A 23,431-nucleotide genomic window follows, 5' to 3' on the forward strand; every position below is an offset into this window, starting at 1 on the left:
ATCCAGCTTCATAGAGTGGAACAAATTATCAGAACCCAAAGTGGTTGGGGTAGCCCTCAAGCCCCTCACTATCTGTACCCAGATCCTGGGGGATAGCCTCTGCTACCTACCTATTCCCAAAGGCTGGGTCAGAGGTGGTCAGAGGTGCTGAGGTGACTGACAGAGCTCAGAACTGTACTCCTAACCAAGGAGATACAACTGTTTGACAGCTTACTTTTCATTTCTAATTTGCTCAAAAGGACTAATTCTTGCCTTATTCCACTGGGCTCTTGAACAATGAAACAAGACAATGTTTTGAAATAATGAGGAAGCATACGGCATTATTTAAGTGTAAGAAGACCTAGAACTGTAGTCTTAGAGCTTAAGGCATGAGGTCACAATTGCGAGGCCAGATCCTTCCTAAAATTGCCCAGTGGCTGCTCCTCAAACATCTCAGGGTAGCCAGGCAGTGGTGGCCAAGTGTTAATCCCAGCACTAGAGAGGCAGAGGCAGGTGGTTATTTGTGAGTTCGAGGCCAGCCTGGTCTACAGAGGGAGTTCCAGGACAGCCAAGACTAAACAGAGAAATCCTGTCTCAGAAAACAGACATCTCAGAGTTAAGAGCAGACCACCCCGATGTTTCTGTTTGGTTTTCTTTTTTTTTTTTTTTTTTTTTTTTTTTTTTTTTTTTGGTTTTTCGAGACAGGGTTTCTCTGTGGTTTTGGAGCCTGTCCTGGAACTAGCTCTTGTAGACCAGGCTGGTCTCGAACTCACAGAGATCCGCCTGCCTCTGCCTCCCGAGTGCTGGGATTAAAGGCGTGCGCCACCACCGCCCGGCTCTGTTTGGTTTTCTAAGACAGGGTCTCTCTCTGTAGCCCTGGCGGGCCTAAACTCACTTTGTAGAGCAAATGGGTTCAAATTCGGAGGTCCACTTGCCTTTGGTACACACCTCTAGTCCCTACAGAGGTATGCACCACTACACCACACCCACCCTGCTCTGTTAAGGGGTGTACGTGTGTTTCACCTGCATGTATGTCTGTACCTTATCTTCACAGGAGTCAGAAAATGGCATCAGATATTCTGGAATTGGAGTTACATTTGGGAGCTGGGACTCAAAGTTAGGGCCTCCAGAAGAATAGTCAGTGCTCTTAAGTATTGAGCCATCTTTCCAACCCTTAACAAGCTGTTTAAAATGTTTTATTTACATTCACCTGCTCATCTATGTATGCTGTCACATACACGCAGGTGCCCATGGAGGCCACAAGAGGGAGTCAGAGCCTCTGGAACTGGAGCTACAGGCAGTGGCGAGCCACCTGCCGTGGGTGTTAAGAGACCCGACCAGCGACCTCTGGAAGAGCAGCAAATGCTGTCTGATGAGCAACCTCTGGAACCCCATTATCAGGGTTTTAATTATGTAACCCAGGGCCATTACCCAACTTTCTTCATCCTCCTGCCTCATCCTTTGGAGAGCCTTATTGCTTCCAGCTAATCGGTTCCTGTAGGCCTCTGCCTCTCAGAATGAAATGACCCAGATGCTGCAGGCTAGCAGCTCCGTCTTAGGTTTCAGTGCAGATTTATTTCAGTTTATATTTTATTCCAGGCAAGTGCTTATTACATGGATAGTATTCATGTCTCAATACCTAAAGTCTCGGAGCATGAACAGCCACTAGAATACAGTTCAATAGTAAAAATACAATATGTACAAAATTAGGGTTTTGTAGTTTTTTTTTTTCCCACACAGCAGATGTACCCAAACACATAAAAATCTCTACAGTCTGGGGTCGCTACAATTCATATTTCAGGAAACAGAGACACAGTGACCGAGTCCTCACTGTAAACAAGGGCCACCTCTTTGGGGACTGGGACCCTGGGATTGGGGGGGAGGAGCAGCTGTTCCTAGAGAGACTATGGTGACCCAACTACCCTCCAGGCATTCTCTGCCCTTCTTTGGCCCCCAGGGAACCACTCTTTCCCCCCCCTTCCTCCCCGAGGTAAAGATCCCAGGCAGTGAGCCACTCCAAACAGCACAGGTCAAACACGCATGAGAGGTAAGGTGTGTGTGTATGTGTGTGTGTCCCAGGCTGGAAGGGATAGGAAGGGAAGGGCCAGGCGGTCCCACAGGGTGAGGACAGATGTGGTCCTAACAGCTCTCAAAGGGAAGATGCCCACGGAAGGGCTGGGAGGTGGCTGCCCACTCGGGCACACAGCAGTCACAAACAACAACAACAGCAACAACAGCCATCATCACCAATCTGGACATGGTCATTCGGCACTAGATCTGGAGGAACCCCTGGTGGGGGAGGGGGTGATGAGGTATCTGTGCAGGCCTACTGGCCAGCACGATGGCGGGAACTCTGGAACTGGCCTCAAGACACAAAGGGGGAAAAGGGTGGGGGCGCGCTCATCAAGTGGCCTGACTGTGCCAGCACCAGACTCTGCTTTGTCACCAAAGAGCAGAGCAGAGGTGGCCCCCAGAGTCAGGGTGTGGGCAGAGGTGGCTGCAGCTGCAGGAAGGCGGCCAGCTTGTGGGTGGGGATTTCTGTGCTGGGGTAGAGACCTGGTTCTAGCCACCATTCCCCACCCCTGGCGACAAAATAGTGCCCTGGGAGGTTTCCAGGGCCAGAAGGACCTGTGAGTTTGAAGCTTCTGAGGAGTCATTATTTCAAGGGAGAATGCATTCAAGACCTCCACTGGCCCCAGTGCCTTGCTCACAATGTATTCTGAAGGACCCTGAGCCCCCCTGGCCCCTTGGCTTGCCCCAGTGCAAACTTCACACCTGGGGACACTTGCTTCCTGCCCCACACTGAAAGGCCATTGGTGAGTGTCCAGTGGGGAGCTGAATGTGCACACGTGTAACTGAGTGTCTGACACAAGGCCACTTATAATAAATATCCACTTAAAAAGGGAAGCCAAGCGGTCCGCAAAAGCAGAGGCAGGAGACAGCATCCCTAAGCACAGGACGCTCACTCTTCTCAGTCCCGATGAGCCTTGTCTTAGCCCAGCAAAGGCCCTTTCCACAGTGGAGTGCATCACCCACCAGGAAGGGGCCTCAGAATTGCCACTGAAAGGAGGAGATGGGAAAAGCCCCAGGATTTCAGCTCACAGATACCTCAGCAGTGGCTTAGCTCCTGGAGCCCTTGCTGGTCCTTGTTTCCTAAGCTGAAGGCAGTACCTAAACCAGAGGCCTGGGGAAGCACTGGACAGATCAAGGAACTAGGCCAGTGAGTAACAAGCCCAAGGTTGGAGTTCTTCCCAGGCCTAGTGGGTGGGAGGCAGAACTGCCAGCACCACCTCCCCAGCCCTAAGCTCAGCCTGCTCTTTAGAGGTCAAAGCCCAGGGGCAGGTGTGGAAAACTTGGCACCAGCCTGCATTTTGTTTATTGTTGGTTGATGCTCATTTTAAACAGTTTCTACTGTAACCAATCACAGTGACTACAGGTGGATTAGAGCCGCAGGCCCAGGCATTCACCTGTCCTCACTCCAGATCTTAGGATCTGTCACCTGTATTCAGAGCTGGGCCCCTCACCACCCATTCCTCATTTTTCTGGGGCTTTATTTCCATACAGAAGTCCCAGAGGACTCTGAGGCTGGGGAGGGGAGGCAAGGCCAGGAAGCTCGACCACCTCACCCGACAGAGGAATAGCAGCAACAGCACAGGAAGGCAGGCCAGGGAAGAAGCCAAAGAACAGAGCCACAGCGCAGACTTCGGGGTGGACAAGGTAGGGAGGCAGGAGTGGCACCGGGCTGGGCAGGCAAGTATGTCCACCAAAGCGTCCTCACGTCTACCGAGTCCTAGTGCAGCAGGACAACTTCTGCCTGCACCCAACTCCCTGGAGGGCCCCTCCCCTGGCTCAGCGTCTCTGCACCCCCTTCCCCTAGGAGGCCTGGGGGTGGTGTGGGTGGGGCGGGCCTGGCTGGAATGTGTGGAGCTGGTGGGTGGGAGAGGGACAGTCAGGTCCCCCTTCCCTGCCCCCACTGGGGGCCAAAGTGGCCTCATTCTCAAGCCAGCTTGAGTGTGCTGACAGGAAAGGAGGGCATAGTGACCATGGTCACAGGGTTGAGCACTGTTTGGCCCACCAGCTGGGGGTGGTGCACCACCTGGGCCCCCACAGCTGGCTTTGCCATGACAGTAGCTGGGGGCCCCAGCCCGGCTGTGCCATTCACTTGCTGGTGCGAAAGGGTATGGGCGATGTGGCTCACTGCCACAGGTTGGCTCACCGCCACAGGTTGTGGGTACAAGGGCAGCTGGGAGCCGAGGTGGGCCACATGGTTGAGGGTGGCAGGGTGCACTGTAATGTGGCCAATGGGGGGTGTGGCAGGTGCCAGCTGCACAGCAGGGCTGGGGGCGGAGGGGGCAATGTGGGCGATGTGCTTGCCCCCTGGCCCCTGCAGAACGTGGTTCACAGTCTGGATGACTGAGGCGTGGGTGGTGGCTGTATGGGCGATAACTGTGGAGCCGCCCCCCGCAGTGGCCACAAGATGTGCTGGAGCTGGTACTAGGGTCTGGGTCGGGGTAGCTGGTGTGGGAGGAGGGGCTGGCAAAGGGGTTTTTTGCTGTGGTGGTGGTTGCTGCTGCACAGGGAGGTGGGCAGGAGACAGGGCCACTGGGTGAGGATGAGGATGCGGGTGGGTGGGCAGAGGCGCAGAGGTGGTGCTGGGGGCTGGCAGGGTAGATTTCAGCAGCTCCGGCTGGGGACGATGGTTCAGCTTAGGTGGGCCCAGGCCTGCCCGGTCTTCCTCCATTTCCTCGTCTATGTTGTCCTCGCCCTCTGTCAGGGAACACAGGGCAGGGAGCAGGTCAGAAGAGCTTAAGGAACAAGCGGCTGGAGGCATAGGTGTCCTTGGAGGTCAGTATGATGGAGCTGGGACAGATGGCCTCTTTTCTAGCATGAAAGACCCTCAGGGGAGCTAAGGACAACATTTGAGGGCGGGAGGACCAGCACAGGGGCCAAGGCTCACCAGAGGCTGTGGAGGTGGAGGCCTGGTCGTCCTCAGGCTGGCCTGTCTGCCGGAGCACACGGTCAATCTCCAGGACGTCCATCCACTGGCTCAGCTCATGCTTGAGCTCTGCCAGGCGCTGCTGCGTGGCAATCTTCTCCCGTGCCAGCCGCTCCATTTCATGCTCATACTCTTTCTCCTTTCTCTTCAGGGACTGGGGACAGGGCAAGGGACAGCAGGGTGCCCTTAGCAGCAGCCACAGACTCCATAGGCCTCAAAACCTTTGAACCAGTGGTTCTCAACCTTCTTAAGGCTGTGACCCTTTAATACAGTTCCTCGTGCTGTGGTGACCCCCCAGCCATAAAATTATTTTGTTACTTCACAATTGTAATTTTGTTCCCGTTACGGATTAATATAAATAGCTGATATAAATGACTCCCCCCAAAGGGGTCATGACCTGCAGGTTGAGAACCACTGCACAATCTGCAGTGACCAAAGCAGCTGAGAGGCCACCCTGCCTCCTACCCCATCACCCGCCCAAACCAGCATCTGAGTCACTGTGGGTACCTAAGCAGGCACCATGGAAAGCTAGCACTGATCCAAGTCTGGGATGCTTCTCCACACTACCCTGACTGGGTCCCCAGGGACGGCTTCATAGTCTCTCAACCACTCTCACTCCCTCCTGGCCTCTCCCACCACTCATCTTTCGCCTCACTCCCTGAAGCCACCGTCCCCCAAAGAACCTGCATTCCTTTCTACCACTCACGCATCTCCTTGCTCCCTGTATCCCGGGAGGGTTACCTGCTAGACTACCTGGTAGAGACAGCACGGTCTCTACCGCAGGCTATTCTATCTGCTTGGCAACGACGCTGGGGCCTTTCCTCCCCCTGAAGTCAGCTGCACCTTAACCAACTACGCTTCCTCCAGCCTGCACTTCACACTGCTCCCCATGCAGTACCCTGCCCACAACCCTCCAGACCCCACAGGATACTGAACCTGATACACCTGTGGTGTGCCCCACCTGCCAACAACAAAGGATCTTAGGGAGCTCCACAGCACCCCAAGTCTGACTGTACACCCCTAGGGACTTTCACCACAAGGTCCAGACCAGCCCTTCCTCATCACAGACTATTTCTGCCTCCCTCAGAACACAGGAGTCTACCCACAGTGCCCCCGCTAAAGCCTCACCGCTTTGCACAGGCTTAGAAACCGCTCCAAAAGGCCAGCTCACATCCCAGTTGTCAGCTGCCTACCAAAAAGTGCCTCCATGACTTCCAGACCCCAACACTTTAGCCTACTTCTTCTGTCTCCCAGCCTAGGTTTGTCAACCCTGTAGTGTCCATCAGGCAAGGCAGACAAGATACTCCTACCCTTGCTGACTCCAGAATTCATTTCTCAACTTGCTCCTGAACATCTAACTTCCAGAGCACAGGATCACCTCTAAGTGCAGAGACCAGGAGCACTCCACACATGAGGTTGTCTCTGAACCCTGTCTGTGCTGATGTGGACCCCCCCCCTGACATTTCCTGCCCCCCAGGTGTGAGTGGAGGGGGGAGGTCCAGTCTGTCTTTCGATGATGCCTGCAGGGGAAGGGGACACACTGCTACAGTGAACAAGCAAGTGCAAGAGCTGATAAGGGTTTTTCTCAGCTTCTACAGTGTAGGCCCCAGCTGACCTGCTCGGCTCCTTCAGCCTCGAGACATTTTCACCAGATGACACCTAGTCCTACTCCTAGATCACACCTGAGCCCAAGCTCCTCTACTAGCCTTCCCCTGGCCAGGGCCTTGTCAGCATCCCCTTCTACCGCAGCCTGTCCCAGTGCCTCTACGGTGCTCTGACACTGGATAGGAGTCTGTCCGATGGGCCTTCATTAGCCCTGGCTCACCGGACCACACATGGTCCCTGTCCCGTCAGTGAGAGATTAGAGGGCTGTTCTACAGTCCATTTCCATCCTCGACCCTATCAGCAGCCAGGAGTGTGCTCGCTCAGGCGGACGAGGATGGCCGACAATGATCTGTGTGCCTGCTACCCTCCTTTCAGGATGTCAGCCTCTACCTGACCTTTCCTGCATCAAAGGGAACCCAGCAGACTCAGTCTCCTGTTTCAGCAGCTTCTCCTGACCGGGTACAGCGCATCCAACTCCCTTACCACTAGACCCCACTTCCCCACACTCCTCCAGTGGCCCCAATCTCTGGACATTTCTGATGCCGTGAGCAAATGCTTCAAACGATCATGCCATGCTGGCCGTGACACACCCGTCATGAGTTCCACATCCCAGTGTCCCCTCTACCACCCCGACTTCTCCTCATATTTCTGCTAGAAACAGTAGGAAAGACCTTGTCTTTACCGTAACACGCAAGCGCACATGACACCTATGTGTCCTCTCACCTGGCTCTGTTACTGAGGGCTGCATATGGCATCAGAGGAGGTCACAGCAACCATAGGCCCTTGGTGACTCAGTCCTCACTTGAACCCTGAGACTGCTGGCTGGAAGTGCCATCCCCAACTCTATCCACTGCTTGCAGGGAGGCTCTATTGTGGTTCAGGAAGATAAAGCATCAGGGGCCAAACACCCTCCCTTTCACAGTTAAACCCACAGGCCTGGAGACCCCTGCGGAGCTTCCCAAGGATCAAAGGTTAGTCCACACTGCTTGGCTTCTGCTCTGAGGTGCTAGCAATTAAGTCCTCTTCTCAGCTAGAGCTCTCTGTTCGCAGGGCTTTGTTCTAAACCCACTTATTTCAGGTGTCGATCTGGATACATGTCTATTCTTCTTGTCTCTGTCCACTGTGGCTTTCTCCAAATCCTTCACTAAGTGAAAACAAAATAAGAAACTTCCAAATCCTTCACTACATCCAGGCAACTTTAGAGACCACCTGGGACCTCCACACTCCTTTATATTCCCCTTGCCCTTAGACAGGGTTTACTATGCAAGCCTCGCTGATCTGGAACTCAGATCCACCTGCATCTCTCTCCAGAGTCTTGAGATTAAGGGCAAGTGGCATCAGGACAGACCTTCCTACAGCCTTTCTCTTCTGGACATACTACTGAAGTCGTAGGTCCTTAAGGCCCCTGCCACTGCTCTTCCCAGGACCAACTTTCGACTCTCACCTAGTTCACTGTTGCCTCTCTCTGCAAGACAAGTCACCCTCCCTCATCAGTACATCCAAGGACGTCTCTCCCTCGCTCCTGCTGAACAAACAACCACCCTATCCTCCATTTTGCTTTGTTCACCCAGGATGACGCAGGCCTCTGCCAATGTCCTTCCCCAATACTTTCCTAACGCCTGCCTCAAACCTGATCCCACACCTGTCAAGGCGCAGTCCCTGGCACGTGCACATTCTGGACCTGCTCACTCCAAGGGCAAATAATGACAGGCTAAAATCCACCCCTTCTTTGGTCTCTGGTTCTCAGAAGCAAACCCAGGGCACAACCAAAACCATTCAAATAAATGAACAGGTGCCCCACGGGGTCTCCAGAATCTTTTTGGTTTGGGGGCTTTTTTTTTTTTTATTTTTCGAGACAGGATCTCTCTCTCTGTAACAGCTCTAGCTGACCTGGAATTCACTTTGCAGACCAGGCTGGTGCCAAACTCACAGACATTCACCTGCCTCTGCCTCTCAAGTGCTGGGATTAAAGGCCTATTCCACCGGCCAACCACCACCCAGCTGGGTTTCCAGAATCTTGTGACTTCTGTTTCTGCTTCTGTGACCAGCATCAAGCAAGCATTCTCAAGAACAGCCTGGGGCCCCGCCCACTTCCTTGTCAGTTTAGGCCTGATCCCAGGGAGCTTCCTTCTGTTGCTTCTACTGCAGCTATTTTCAAATCCACACATTATGCAAAGCTCCCTTTCCCAAGCACACATCTATAAAAAGGTACTTGCCTTGCTCCTACTTCTCCTACTTCGCAGTCACAATTCCTATTAATGTCTAGAGACTGCAAAATTTTTGCATAAATTTCAATTCTTCTACCATCTCTATGGTACTATTTTTTTCTACTCAGCATCAACAAATTAGGAAACTGAAACTCAAAGAAAATGTCACGGCTAACGGCAGGCAGAGATGTGCTAAGGGACTGCTTTGGTAAAGGCAAGTGAATTACACCCAAGCCTTAAGTCAGTAAAATTATCGCGGAAATTAGCTACAGGACATTGCACAGCCTCCGCCAGACCCCTTGGCCCGCAAGCGAGGCCCCGCCCCTCCGGGGCACGCGCGCACCCACGCGGACCTGTCCGCTGCGTCACCGCTGGCGGCCGGCCCCGCCCCCAGCTGCCGGGAAGCTCCAGGAGGCGGGCGGAAAGGCGCGCGCCTCAGAGGAGCTGCCAGGGGCCTCAAACACCAGGTCCGGTTACCTCCGGCTTGTGACCCAGCTACCAAAGCCCTGCTGGGGTACGGACACCCCTCCCACGGAAGCTGTGATGCAGCCTCGCTCCCGCGAGCATCCCGAGTGGGTGGACGGAAACCCCGGAGCTCGCCCTGCCCCCGCGCGCGCGCCGCCGGGAGCGCTAGGTCCCTCCCATTCCCCCAACGGTTTGATCTCCCGCGCCGCCCAGCCTGGTCGCGCCCATCCCCCTCACTGCCTCCCGGGCACGCGGAGCCCTGCGCGGTTTCCAGGGCGACAGCAACCTCGCACTGCTGCAGAGGACCGCCAGTGTGGAGACACCACCAGCAGGGACCCCTTCCCCGCACTCGCGGGCAGGAAATAGTTAAGGCTCAGTGGCCCCGCTTCGTCACTCAAGCTGCCTCAGTGCCCCACCCCGACCGTAACCCTGCGCGCTGCCAGGTGAACGCAGACACCACGTCCCTCCCGATTCATTTCCCCCACTAGTGACTGCCCTTGGCCCGAGTCCGAGTCTTGCCCGGGTACTGCAGGTAGGGAGGTGCTGAGCCCGCTTCGTGCCCTTGTTACCCGCGGGCTGAGCGGACGTGGGGGAGGGGAAGGCCGAAAAGTGCAGTGCCGCCGCCGCCCTCTTGCGCAGGCGCCCTCCTGCCCGCCCCCTCCCGGGCTGGGAGCCCCGCTGACGTCAGCCAGGCCATGTGCTTAGCGCCCGCGTGGAGGCGGGCGGGGGAACCTGCCGGCAGGAGGAAACTGGCGCTGTGGCCGTCACGGCGTCGCCCAGCCGGGCCTCCCTCCCACATACCTGGATGTACCGCAGCGCCGTCCGCAGCACGCTCAGATTTGAAGTCTTCTTGTCATCTACGTTGGGGATGTTGCGCTTCAGGGTCTCAAAACATTCTTTCAGATGGGCCCTCCTGGGGAAAGGGGGTGAACACTAGTCAGCCAGCGCCACAGGGCACAGCAGCAGGAGGCAGGGACAAACACGACAGAAGCTCTGGAGGGACCAAGAAGGGTGGATGAGTCCGGGAGGGGCGGGCCCAGAGTCACACTCCCAAGTGTGCACACACACCTGTTTTTCTCCAATTTGTTGTGGACTTCTCTGGTTCCGATCCTGAAACCCAGACAGACAGGAGGCTCAGGTCCGGCTTTCCGGGCCCACGCCACCCATACCACCAATGACCAGGTGTCGTAGGCTTTTTTTTTTTTGTCCCCAACATTATAAATTGGAAGCGTTGGGCCCATCCACCCATTGGATGCGCATAACCCATGACCCCTGAAACTTCCCATCCCACTGGTCCAACTAAAAAGGGATCCTGGAGGATTCTAGAATCTTTCTGCAAAGGGTTGGAAATGCCTGCTGTAATCTCCAGTGTTGCTGTGGGTCTGACAACAGAAAGCTAAGACCCACAATCAGCACGGTAGTGCTTTATTAGGAGAGGTGTTTCTAAGTGGCACAGGGCATTCCCAGAAGAGCTAGCTGGCCAGGGTATCTTCTCTTGCACTCCCAGTGTCCCATCCTCCCATCCTCCCTGCCCCTCTGCTGCGCCCCACTCACCCCCCAGGCCTCTTCTTTTGTTCACTGGATTTGGCTTCTTCAGCTGGTGCCAATTTCAGGGTCCCAAGCGTGGGTGGGGGTGGTTGCTGGGGAGCCAGCTGAGGCTGGACTCCAGGGTGTGGTGCAATGGTCAGGATGGGCGTAGGGAGGGGCTGCAAAGGCTTGGGGCTGCCAGTGGGGGCAACTGTGGTCTTCGCATCAGGCAGCAGGGGAGCAGGGGTGGGCACCTGTGGTCTGGTGGGCAGGGGGATTGGCTCCTTAATACCGAGTCCAGGGGTGCTGACCAGGGCTGGCTGTCGAGGAGCCAGGGGTAGAGGCTGGGCTGCTGGGGGTAGAGGTGGAGGCGGGGGCAGAGACTGTGGGGAGTTGGTCACTACAGGAATAGGAATGACAGTCAGTGGAGTTGGGGTGGCAAGAGGTGGTGGTGGTGCGGGTGGTGGTGCCGGTGGCGACAAGGGTAGCGGTGGAGCCTCGATGCGGGGTTCCTCCACAGGCAGGGCATGGGCCAACCTGGCCAAGGTACTTGCCCTCTTCTGCTCCTGTTCTCTCTCCCTTTCCCGCTCCAGGCGAAGGCGCTCCTGCTCCTCTATGCAGAGAGAACACACAGGGCCTTAGCACAGCCCAGTATGCTGGGCCCCTATTTAATCTGCCGTCCACCCCTAACTTTGTTCCAGTCAGGGTTCAGTGACATCCTGCCCTGCCTGAGACACCAGACACAGCCAACCAAGCACGTCCACCCAAGGCACCACTGAACAGACACAGCCAACCAAGCACGTCCACCCAAGGCACCACTGAACAGACAAATCACAAGGCTGGCCCCTGCCACTGGGAACTTCACATTCTGGGGCAGGGAGTGGGGCAAAAAAAGAAATAGGGGCACCAGGCTAGGGGAAGTCAGGGGCTCATGAGAAGGTGAGCAGGTGCAGTGAGGGGTGGGATGTTGCAGGCCCAGCAACCTGGAGCTGCAAGAACTAGACAGGTAACCAACAGGAGTATCCAGAAGGACATAAGGCTAAGGTGTACACAGGGATTGATGAGGTCTGAGCTGGCAATAGGCCTGACCGCCTCAGGAGAAGGGAGAGACCCGCCACAGAATTTACCAGACACCTGTTAGAGAGCGGGCAGTTTCACAAAAAAATGAGCAGACACGTGATTTGCTGGGTTACATGGCAAGCCTGACACCTGGCCAGAGGCCCTGTGTCACTGGGAGCTTACGAGGTGTCCTCTGACATCCACACCCCAGCCTCCTCCCAAGAGCCCCAGGTCACAGGGCAAATACATCACATTTACTTCATGAGAAAATGGGCTGGAACTTCTTACTCCCAGGCTAAATCCAAGGCCCCAACTTTTCCTCAGAGAACAATGAACACAGCTGTCCCTTCTTCCAACAGGTAAGGACCCATTTCTCTCAGTCCTGGCTGTGTCCCTTGTACAATACTAGTTACAGTAGGAACAGCGGAGCTTAGAAAGAGCGGAGGCAGAGAAGTAAAGGCACAGAGGTAGAGCGGGGCCACCACACTCAGGCAACCTTTAAATACAATCACGTCCTTCAGCTGCTCTACTAAAAGCCCAGCAGGTGAGACCTACTCAGAGCTAATCAAAACAACGGGACTGGGCCCTTATCCAGGAACCGGCCTTCTCTCAGACCCCACCATCAGGTTCCCTAACATCTTCCAGGTAAAGGAAGGAGCCCAGGCCCTTCTGCTTGTGGTGTTTATGTTGACAACAGAGGACGGACACAACCCCCAAACAGGATCACAGGATGTGGGGCTGGGGCTAGGAGGGGCATAGTCTCCCCTCAGGTCTTCACAGCGCAAAGACCCCATGGTCTTCTGGGCATGGAACAGTGAGAGGAGCAGGCCCACCTCAGCCCCACAAGGCAAGGAAGGAGCTGAGGAAGTAGGAAGTGTTTGGAAGGAATCATAAACTGTTTCCCAGCAGCCAGAGTAGAGGGCTGCCATGGGTTGGCCTCTTCCCATTCCTCCTGCCCTTCAGGAAGGGGAGGGCAGGCTTGCTCCAAAGAGGCCTAGCTCACCCAGGCACCTGTCTGTCAGCACTGACTTAGGTTACTGCAGCTTCCCACAAACCCCAGTAGCAAAGAAGTCTGTGGAGTTCCAACTTCAGAGCCATTCTCCAGCTGGGCTCAGAACAATCTCTGTCCACACACTTCCAGCTCAGGGCCTAATACAGCTCCTCTGAATCTCTATTTTGTGTTAGCGAGGGTACACACATTCTCGGGTCGTTTCTCTTCACCCACCATGGGTTCCTGGAACCAAGCTCAGTTAGGCTTTCTCTGACAGTGCTTTCTGGCAGTCTCTCTCTGGCCTGGGGACAAGTGTTTTAAATCACCATAGGCGAGGAGCCCAAGGCCAGGTACTGGACTAGAAGCTGAGCCCGAATTTTAAAGCTCCCCTCCCTTCCTGCCACCATGAAGACATGCTTCCCAGATACAGGAAGGACTCACTGAATGAGGCTCTACCACACCCAGCACTGTCAGCCCTAACCAGACAGCAGAGGCTGTGCCATGACCAGCCGCACCAGTCCAGAGCTTCCTGCTCCTGCCCCTAGCTCTGCCTCACTTCCTACCCACAGGGTCCCCTCCCCAGTGCACAGGAGGGCAGAGCACACTAGCTGTCCTGGGGTCTCCTGTATGGACAATCTGTGTTTAGGACGTTTTAAAGAATGCTCTGTCCCACAGGTGTCTGTCTGTCTCTCTCTCTCTCTCTCTCTCTCTCTCTCTCTCTCTCTCTCACACACACACACACACACACACACACACACAACTTCTCCAGCTTCCACCCAGACACCAGCCAGCTCCCTCCAATCAAGACTGGCAGAGAGCAGCTAAGTCCTCCGCTGGGCACCAAGGCAGCCTTGCCCTTTGCTCTTCTCACAGCCACTCATGTGCGCAGCACAGCCTCAGTTTTGTCACATGAGCAAACTGGTCTAGGCCAGGCTTGACCTTGTCAAGGGAAAGGATAGAGCATCCCTGTGCAGAGTTGGTTATCTGAAGTGAATCCCTCAGAGTGTGTGCTGTTCTGGTCAGCAGGTTGGTGTCAGCTGTGTGTGTGTGTGGGGGGGGGTCTCAACCTGTGGAAGCCTTCGTACTTGTGTTCTTGGGGTAGATTGGGTTTCCCAGCACCCACCCATGGTCTAAGACTCTGTGATCCAACACCAAGCAGCTGGGGCCTGAGAGCTAAACCCGGTTTCTCCCCAGAGCTTGATACTTGGAGGGAAAGGGGCCTTTCCTAGGTTCCTGGACAGAGCTGTATCCACCAGCCCCCTCCATCTTCCTGGCCAGCTCTGGGCCTGACTGAGCAGGTGTGATCCCATAGCAGTAGAGGTCTTCTCCCTTACTCCATACGCCTATGAAGACGGATGTGAAACAAGAGTTCCCTAGAGGCAACAGCAGGGTCAATACTGTTCACCTCTAGCAGACTGCCTGGTACACAGTGGGGATATAATTGGTGCTCCTGAACTGCACTGTGTTGATGGTCACTGCGGGTGACTCGTTCTCCCCCTCCCCACATCCGCCGCTGAAACCACACACTTGTCATTCTGGTTAACCACCAGCACTGTCCATTGCTTGACCCTGCTTTGGGCCCAAAACAAGAGGGAGGCGCACGAGAGTGTATACCCCAGACCATCTGTTCTGCAAAAATCTAAGCATTGGGGTCTTGCACGTCTCCACCGAATCCTGACCTTGAGAGGCTGGTCGGTCTGACTAGGCCCACAGACCTGCAGCTCCTCCACCCCTTGCCGGCTATCACTCCTCCCGCCCTACCGCGCCGAACAAGCTGCAGGCGTGCGCGCGCCTCTGCGCGCGAGCACACAACACACACACTACTACCTCCTGCATGACTCATCACTGAAGCAACAATAGGAAGAAAGAAAGGAAAGGAGGGCGAAGAACTCTCTCCACCACAACACTGTCGACTGAAGGGTTCTGGGGGTGGGGGTACCAGAAATCCCTGGAAACTGCACACCTATCATTTTAGGACTGAGGCCCTCGCAAGCATCTAGAAAGCTAAGGTCTTTTCCATTCAGCTTCTATTTCAGCAGCACTCGAAAGCTAGGGACCACCGCTAAAAGGGGTGGGGATCATAAACCCTCCTCTATCCTCTTTGAGGGCGCGCAAAGTTTGCCCTTCTCACGCTGACTTATTCCAATGTGGCCAGGATGTTGCCAGAAGAAAGGCCTAGGGACATCATTAGTGGGTCAACGAGATGTTAGCTGGAGATGTCACCCTGAGATTCTGAGGGTTTCCCTCACTACAGGATCAAAAACAGGAGGATCCGGCCAGAGCCAAGGTGAACGTAGCTCCTCCTACCCAGGGCAAAGGCTCTCCCTGGGAGGTGGCCAGCAACCGGAGCCCGACTCACGGGCCCTCGCCAACCCCGCCCAGGCCCCGCCCCCGGGCAACCGCGAGGCAGCGGGGAGGGGCCCGGCTGCACTGTCCCCAGCGGGAGTGTCCCCCGTGCACGTGGTCGTAGGCGGGGACTGCCTACGTCACCACTTCGTGTAACCAACGGGCTTGGGACGCAGGCACACGCAACATTCCAGCCAGGAGCGGGTTTGAAACGCGCAGACACGCCACATTCCACACCGGCTAAAGCAGGGCAAGGCAGGGGGGCCTTCGGACTGCCCCCAGCGACCCGCGGGACACTCACATGCACCCAATCAGCGCAGCTTTCGGCCAAACCAAGACGTGCGACCCAGCCCAGCTCTGGGAGGCGGGGTCAGGCGGGGCTGGCCAAGATCATAAGACACGCGATGTCATTTCATTCTGCAAAGGCCGCCTCCGCCCGAAGCAGCGCGTAGATCTGCCGGGAGCGCTCCCTGCACCCTCCTGCCGGGGCCAGGGAATCCAGAGAGCTGCTCCGCGTAGAGTATTCCCCACCCCCACCCAGTTACGCACACGCCCCCTCGTGTGCTGTACAAACACCCGTGTACAGGTCGTTCATCCGCTCTCCCCCGGCTCCCATCACAGATCTTGGTGCACACACACACGCACACGCGGGTCTGCCACCCCCACACATCAACATCCCTCTCCCCATCCCCCGGTTCACACATCCTCAATCCTAGGGCGCCGCCCGCCTAAGGAGCCCCCCACTGAAGGTGTATCGGGGGGTGCCAGGCATCTAGAGTGGCACCCGCAGAACCTGGGTCCCTCTTTGCATGTTAATGAATTCATTAATTATTTTCACTGCTCGCATCACTCCTCCAGGACAGCAGCTCTTGTGGGGAGCCCGTGCTCTGCCCGGTTTTTTAGGTCGCCCGTAGAGGGGCCTGCCTGCTATTTCCAGTGGGTTTGGGGATCGGGGTCACTGGCCTCCCCTTTTGCCCAGTGCCCCAGGGGCCCAGCCGGGCCGCTCACCACGTGCTCTCTGTTGTTGCTGCGCTTGCCATTCCAGGAAGCGGGCCGCCTCCAGTAGCGTCTCTATGCTCATCGCGCCGAGAGCAGCCGGGGGCGCGCCGGGGCCGAGGCTGCGGCCCGTGAGCCAAGCACAGGTCAGGCTGGCGGGCCGGCAGGAGGGAGGGATCACCTCCGGGGGGGCGACAGGGCTGGGCGGCGCAGCGCACTCCTCAGGAAAGAACGGGGGAGCACGGGGAGGAAAATCAATGTCTCCCCAAAATATTTGCAAAATAAGAATTTGCAAATTAAAACAATTTTGATGCAAAAAATGAAAAAAAGGCGTTACTGCCTTCTTCCTTCCTTCTTCCTCTTCCTCCCTTCCGATGCCTCCCGCCCCACAGCCCCCGGAGTCCCGCCGACAAGAAAGGGCTTTGCAACAAGATGGCGAGGAGGCACCGACACACACAACAAGGGAAGGAGCCGCGCTGCCCCCGGCCGCCGCCCCCGCTACTACACCGGGGCCGCAGCCAAAGCCCGGACCGGAGCCCCCGCCCGTAAGGCCGCGGCGTCTCACTGAGGGCGGGGTCGCGCCAGGGATAGCCCCGCCCACCGCGCGCGCACACGTGGCTTGGGTGGGGGCGAGGTGGAACCAGGCTTCCGCGCTGTTTCCGCTTTCCCGCCTTGCCCCTCCCTGCTCCGCGGCCAGCCACAAGTTGTGTGCTCGGGGCATTCACAGCGAGATCTGTCTTGCTGAGAGAAAGAACGGAAAACCCAAGACTTCGGTTATCTGAGACAGCTGTAGTACAAGTCAGGGAAACCTACGATCTGACCCTTAGGTCTCTATGGCCCACGTAGATACGACCTAAAACCCGCCGCCGTCCGGTCTGTCGCAATTCCCCCGGGATCCGCCCCTGGGCGGAGCTGACAGCAGCCAACAGCTAGAGTACTGACAGAGGGACCAGAGAGCTGATCCCGTTCCGGATTTTGTCTCTGTTCCTCCCCCCGCAGTGCGTTCGCATCCTATTAGGCTACATCACCAGGCCGCCCGCCAATGGGCGGGCAGGACAACACGGCATGGAGCAGCTCCACATGGACACCCCGCGCCGCCAGCCTTCTGTTTAAAGGGCCACTGTCTGCAGGGTCGTTTCAGCGGGTGCGGATAAGGCCACCGGGTGAACGTAGGGTGAGACACCTAAAGGGGAATTCCGCAGTCCTGGTCAGGCCCATCCCCTTCTTTTTACATCATCCTCCAATTCAAAATCAACTATTCCTTCCCTTTCCCTAAATTCTTTGTCCACTCGTGTCTGATGTGGGCGGAGACAGAAAATGTGCGATTCCAAAGGACACCCTTCGTTGTAATGCCAGGACAGCAGTGGTCAAAGGCGAAGCGTCCACAGCCCAGGCCAAGGAGGCGTAGCCTAAATCAGGAACAACAACGTGGAGGGCGGAAGCTGTGCGCAACCCGGGCTGCCCGCTGGGCGCGGGGCGGGGTCGCTGCCTAGGGTTGGAATCGCGCTCTCTTCAAAGCTCGCTAGCCAGCCCTTATCCTGGCTCCAAGTCTTCGGGCCGTTCCTGGGTACAATCAGAAATATCTTTGACGTCAGCTTGCCCAAATCCTTGCACTTTACAAATAAGGAAACTGAGGCCCAAGAAAAGGGGCAGTCCCAACTGCTCCTTGTGCCACGAGCAACAAACTCTTCGAAGTCAGGTCTGAGGTCAGACTTCTCTCACCATCTAGTCCTGTCCCCCACGCTCCGCAAAAAGTGAAGGACTATCAAAAAATAAAATGTGCAGAGAGGGGTATGAACAATTATATATTATTGATTAGAGCACAGAAATGTTCTATACCTAAAGCCCACCATAGTGTTTGGCTTCTTTGGTGGAAGTCCAGCTCCAATAACATTGAAAAGCGACAGATGATTAGGGGTCCCATGGAGCAGATTCTGTTGTCCCAGTGCTAGGTATAGACCGTTACCTGCTAATGTCTCAAATTCTTTGGTTAACCAGTGTAGGCAGAGTGGAGACATACCAGTCCTTGAGATCTCTGGGATCCATTGCACAACACCAGAAAGCAAACCTTTGAGACCTTAGAGGCAGGCCACCGTGACAATCCAAACCCATGCACACCGCACCCTCAAGTGTATGTACCTACTTCAAGAGCTGCAAAAAGTGTCAGAGGCACAGATTGAGTGAAGCTTCTTTCTTCCCATTCAGGTGTTATCCCTGCAGTTGAACGGAGCTTTGATGTTGATATATTGACTTGTAGGGTGTGTAGCTGAGCACAAAATCGCCCTGACACAAAATATCTGGTGTCACTGACTTTATGAAGTTGGAGTAAACCATGACAGCCCAGTCCGAGGCAGAGTAGCCTTTTCCTAAGAGTGGTGCTAGCTTTAACCCAATTCTCTTTCCCGTGTCAGCTACCTGCTTTGGGGCGTGGCTGGGCTGGACCTACACATAATACAACAGATGATACAGATGCAGGACATGGAAGGCCTAAGATGGTACTACCATTTTTGCATAGAGTCTGCACCATAGCCTTCACTCAGACTGCTGCTTGGCCTGTCATTCTCAAGTGGCCCATGCACTTACACAACCATGGAGTCTACAGGTCAAAGCCCAGTGCTAAGGGACCAGTTCTGTGACAGTCTCCAGAGCTTAGTGGAGATGCTTGCTATTTAAAACAAACAGCCTTATAGGCTTCACATGTTCATGTTTATTTGGGTCACATGGGGACAGCAGCCAGGAGATGTTGGGCATAAGCAAGGTTTTAGAAAGGCTTCTGCTGGGCCTGTTGCCTTTAAGAGCCATAGGAGGACCCAACAGAATTTCTCATCAACTAATGTTTCTGGAAGTACAGGAATGGACAGTGGAAGTGGGAGGCATAGAAGTAGACAGAAATGAATGGGAGGGCTGTTTTAACACGTTTCAGTTTCCTGTTCCAATGGGTGGAGGCAGGGTATAAGTTGGCAAGCACATTCACTCAAGTGAAAAAGTCTTTTTGATGTTTCAGCAAAAGCTTAGCAGGTTTGGAAAGTGATGCCAAAGCCAGCTATCTCCTAATACATATTCAAGTCCTGTTATGGCTTCTAGGTGCTGAGTTGTCTGGGTCAGAAGGGCAACAGGATCTTCCAGCACTGTGCACTTTCTCATGAAGATTTCCAACTTCTTTTGTCTTGTGCACCTCAACATCTCACTCACACCCCATAGTGCACCCTCCTTCCCCGTGTATACTGGCTGACTTTCTATCCTTTCACCATTGACCCCGAAGAGTCATACATTTACAACTCCAAGTGCTACGTGAAATCACTTCCCTGACCACTTCCAAACTATGCGATGTGAGAAAAAGGAGTATGGAGGTAAACGCACAGCTACTCATTTACACTGGGTCCCAGGAGATACCCCAACCTTGACCTGGCATCTTTCACTAACGGTTTTAGGTAACTTCAACAGCCATAATTAAAACAAGACCAGAGGGAAACAGTTATACATAAGATAGAGAGACATCAGACAGCTATTCATTTAACAAGCATGTGCCAGACAACTGGCTAAGTATCTTTATAGGTAAGGCCAGGCAATCTTTGGTAAGCAAAAGGGAGAAGGGAGTGAGAAGGTGGCACTGACTACTACATTCACCCCAGGCAAGGTTCATTTCTCTCTCTTCCATACTGGATACAGCATGAGAAAACACAGCTACACCAGACACCTAAGGACTATGAAATATTAAGTTAGGCCCCCAAATCTTAGTTGCTCCAAAACATAAAAAGAAACCAGTTGCCAGGTGGTAGTGGTGGCGCACGCCTTTAATCCAGCACTTAGGAGGCAGAGGCAGGCGGATCTCTGTGAGTTTGAGGCCAGCCTGGTCTACAGAGGGAATTCCAGGACAGCCAGGGCTACTTGGAGAAACCCTGTCTCAAAACAAAACAAGCACTCAGGCATGGTGGCTCACACACCCTCAGTGCTTGGGCTCAAACAGAAGGATGGCTTCCCAATTTCAAAGCCCACTGGAACTACAGAATGACTCTCTACCCAAAACAAATCAAAGCAACATCAAAAAAATCAAGGGCATTTAGGGCTGGGCTACACTGAACCCAAGCTTTTGTTTTTTCCAAGAGTTTCTCTGTGTAGTCCTAGAACTCACTCTAGACCAGGCTGGCCTCAAGTTCAGTATCTGCCTGTCTCTTGAACTCAAGTCTTAACAAAGCCATTAGGATAATTCCAAATTACTGTGACAGATATACCCTACAAGGCCACCTGACCAGTCATCAATGAAGTGGGTTCCCCAGGAATCAGTACTTCTCCCCACTTCTCCAGCACCCATTAAGCAGGTACAACTGAGTTCTCCCTTCTGCCTGTATTTCCCCTCATTGGATGTCACAGCTGATGAGTTGTGATTACAGGGTCTAAGATAGCAAGAAAAGGTGTCAGCAAACGTCACCAAGCTGTCAAGTGGAGAGGTGGCCTGATCTTCTCTGTGCCAATCAAATCTAAATGAGGTCCAGAATCCCTGCAAGTCTCCCGGAAGTGAACAGGGGAAGAAAGCACATGTGTGCACACACACTATTGTTAAAAACAGATAATCATTAACTCTGCTTAGTGCTGCTCCAAACACAGGTTTAGTCCATGAGTGAGAATGCCTTGAGGGAACCTCTAACCAGGACTAGGAAGGTGACGGGAAAAGGGCAGCCTTTTCTCCAGGCGGGTACCCACCCTAGCTGTGAACACAGCACTGAAGAAGCTGGTCCACTGGACAGGGACAGAAGCACGAGGACTTCAGACATTTCTTTGAAGGAAAAAGGCTGTGGCTTCCTAGGAGTCAATTAATTCAGGTCAAGGGAGTGGGCCGGGGCAGAGTTATGAGTAAAGAGAGGTGGAGTCGTGCAATGTGAGTCAAGAGCCAGCTGGATCCTGTGGGGCAGAGATGAGCTGGGAGATGAGAGAGCTGGATGCAGTCAGTGCCTGGGAAAGGTCTACCGTCCAGCTGCTACCCAACAGGCTGCTGTGGGATCCAGTCTCCACTCTTCAGAGCTTGTGGCCACAGCTATCTTGAGTTTCTACTTCCAGGCTAGGGGTGGGCTAAGGGTCAGAGAATGTAGTATCAATCTCTATCCCCTAGTTTGCCCTGCCCTGTCTCCATTGGTGATCTCAGATTGGAGCTTTATTGGCCAATGCTGAAGTCAATCTGTAATAACTGCACCATTGGTAAGCACAGCTGTAAAATGGATACCTATAAATTGCTAAGTGCTGTATGAAAACTGAAAATAAAAAAGCTTTTATGAAAAATAGGCAAACACTTTCCACTCCAGAGCAAAGGAGTTTTCTACTTACAAAAGCAAATAAAACAAACACAAAGGCACCATGTGATGGATTTGATTATCTCTAGAAATTCTTTTTTTTTTTTTGGTTTTTTCAAGACAGGGTTTCTCTGTGGCTTTGGAGCCTGTCCTGGAACTAGCTCTGTAGACCAGGCTGGTCTCGAACTCACAGAGATCCGCCTGCCTCTGCCTCCCGAGTGCTGGGATTAAAGGCGTGCGCCACCACCGCCCGGCTCTCTAGAAATTCTTAACTGTAAATAAAATGATCGTTAAAGGGAGGGAGGAATTGACAAAAATGGAAAGAAGGCTTGCAACAGGAGTTTTCAATAGGTAAGTCACAAATTCAAAATTTTAAAGCAACACATGCATGAAATAATAACACATATACAGCTGAGGAACCTTGTCAGTTCCATAATGAAATCCAAACAATTTTTTTTGCCTATCAATTGATAAGGAATTTTTTAAAACTAGCCCTCTGCGGCTGGAGAGAGCTCAAAGGCTGAGCATGAACTGCTCTCTCAGAGGGTTTAGTTCTTAGCATGTGTGTCCAGCAGCTCACTCCACCTCTGGCCTCCTAGGGCACCAGTACTTAACATGCACAGACTCAGACAGACAGACAGACCCAACTAAAAATAGAATGAATCTTTAAAAAAAAGAAAAAAAGGAAGAAAGAAAAACAAATAGCCTTCTAGAACTATCAAAAGTATGGCAAAAAAAAAAAGACACGTATTCATGGAAATGTACACTTTCTGAGCAAACTGAAGAGGCATATTCTCTGCCTTAGCACATTTACCCTACAAAAAGAAAACTACATTAAAACTTTTTTTTTTTTTTTTGAGACAAGGTTTCTCTGTGTAACAGTCCTGCCTGTCCTGGAACTCACTTTGTAGACCAGGTTGGCCTTGAATTCACTGAGATTCATCTGCCTCTGCTGGGATTAAAGGCACGCACCACCACTGCCTGGCTACATTATAACTTTTATACAAAGTCATCTGGTAAAATGTTATTTTCAGTAGTGAAAACCTTTTACAGGACAATCTAAATATCCAACTAGCAAGAGCGGCCTGGCAGAGTGTGCTTATACCACATCCGAGCATGGAAGGAGCAGGCTGTCAGCAGAGCCGGCAGGGCTGGCTTCAGGCAGGGTGGTTACTGGTAGCTCTCCTATTTTCACAGCTTCCCTGAAGCAGATTATTATCCTTCTATTCAGAAAGAACAACAAACAAATTACAATATACTGCTAAATAAAAGATTATAAAAGTATAACTAATGTACAGCATTTTTGACCCCACAGTTGTTTAAAATGCATATGTATACAAACTAAGACAACAAAATGTAAAATAATTTCCTTTAAGTAGTGGAATTGTAGGTTATTCATTATTTTCTAAATTTTTAGATGAAAACTTATTCCAGTTATAAAATGAAGTTGTTGAAAGGCTGGAAATGTGGTAGGATGCCAAGGTTCTGGGTAGGAGGGTAAATGTTCCTGCTATATTCAGGAAAGCCACCCTTTCTCTGGGATATCATAGAGTTTGATCTCCCCTGAACTGAGCCTAAGACACCATTTTCCACTCAACTTTCTTCTGAAAACTCCCCCGTACAAGTTTTTTTCATCTCTTGTTGCTCCCCATCTAAATCCAATCTATAAATCCTTACTCTAACACTCCTCAGAGATCAAGGTTATCCAGCTGGGCCATAAGGAAGCCACATTATTAGGGCAGTGTCACTAGGGCTGGTGAGATCAGTGTGGACTCGGGGACTTCTAGAACTGACAGGGTTATCAAAGTACTTTGATGGTGGCCAGTGAAGGAACAGGAAGATCTAATCAGCATATACACATGTGTGTGTGTGATGGGAAAATACACAGTAGAATTGACCAACCATGGCCCTACTGTCCAGCAGATGCTGGGTCTGATAATGCAAGTTAGGGTATAATGGGCATGAGGGTTAACTT

General features: G+C 53.3%; 1 protein-coding gene across 1 annotated transcript; it reads right to left on the reverse strand.

The window, feature by feature from the left end:
* Nucleotides 1-1,534: 1,534 nt before the first annotated feature.
* Mnt (MAX network transcriptional repressor) lies at nucleotides 1,535-16,709 on the reverse strand. Its single transcript, XM_041664934.1, has 6 exons — nucleotides 16,184-16,709; nucleotides 10,807-11,392; nucleotides 10,321-10,362; nucleotides 10,054-10,165; nucleotides 4,937-5,129; nucleotides 1,535-4,746 (listed from the first exon to the last, which is right to left on the reverse strand). Exons 1-6 carry the CDS (start codon nucleotides 16,254-16,256, stop codon nucleotides 3,977-3,979), a joined length of 1,776 nt encoding a protein of 591 aa, XP_041520868.1. The 5' UTR covers nucleotides 16,257-16,709; the 3' UTR covers nucleotides 1,535-3,976.
* Between the last annotated feature and the right edge of the window lie 6,722 nt (nucleotides 16,710-23,431).

This window comes from Microtus oregoni, unplaced genomic scaffold (assembly GCF_018167655.1).
Source record: "Microtus oregoni isolate MIOR12 unplaced genomic scaffold, Mior012 000015F_ref0000493, whole genome shotgun sequence".
Classification (NCBI taxonomy): Eukaryota; Metazoa; Chordata; class Mammalia; order Rodentia; family Cricetidae; genus Microtus; species Microtus oregoni.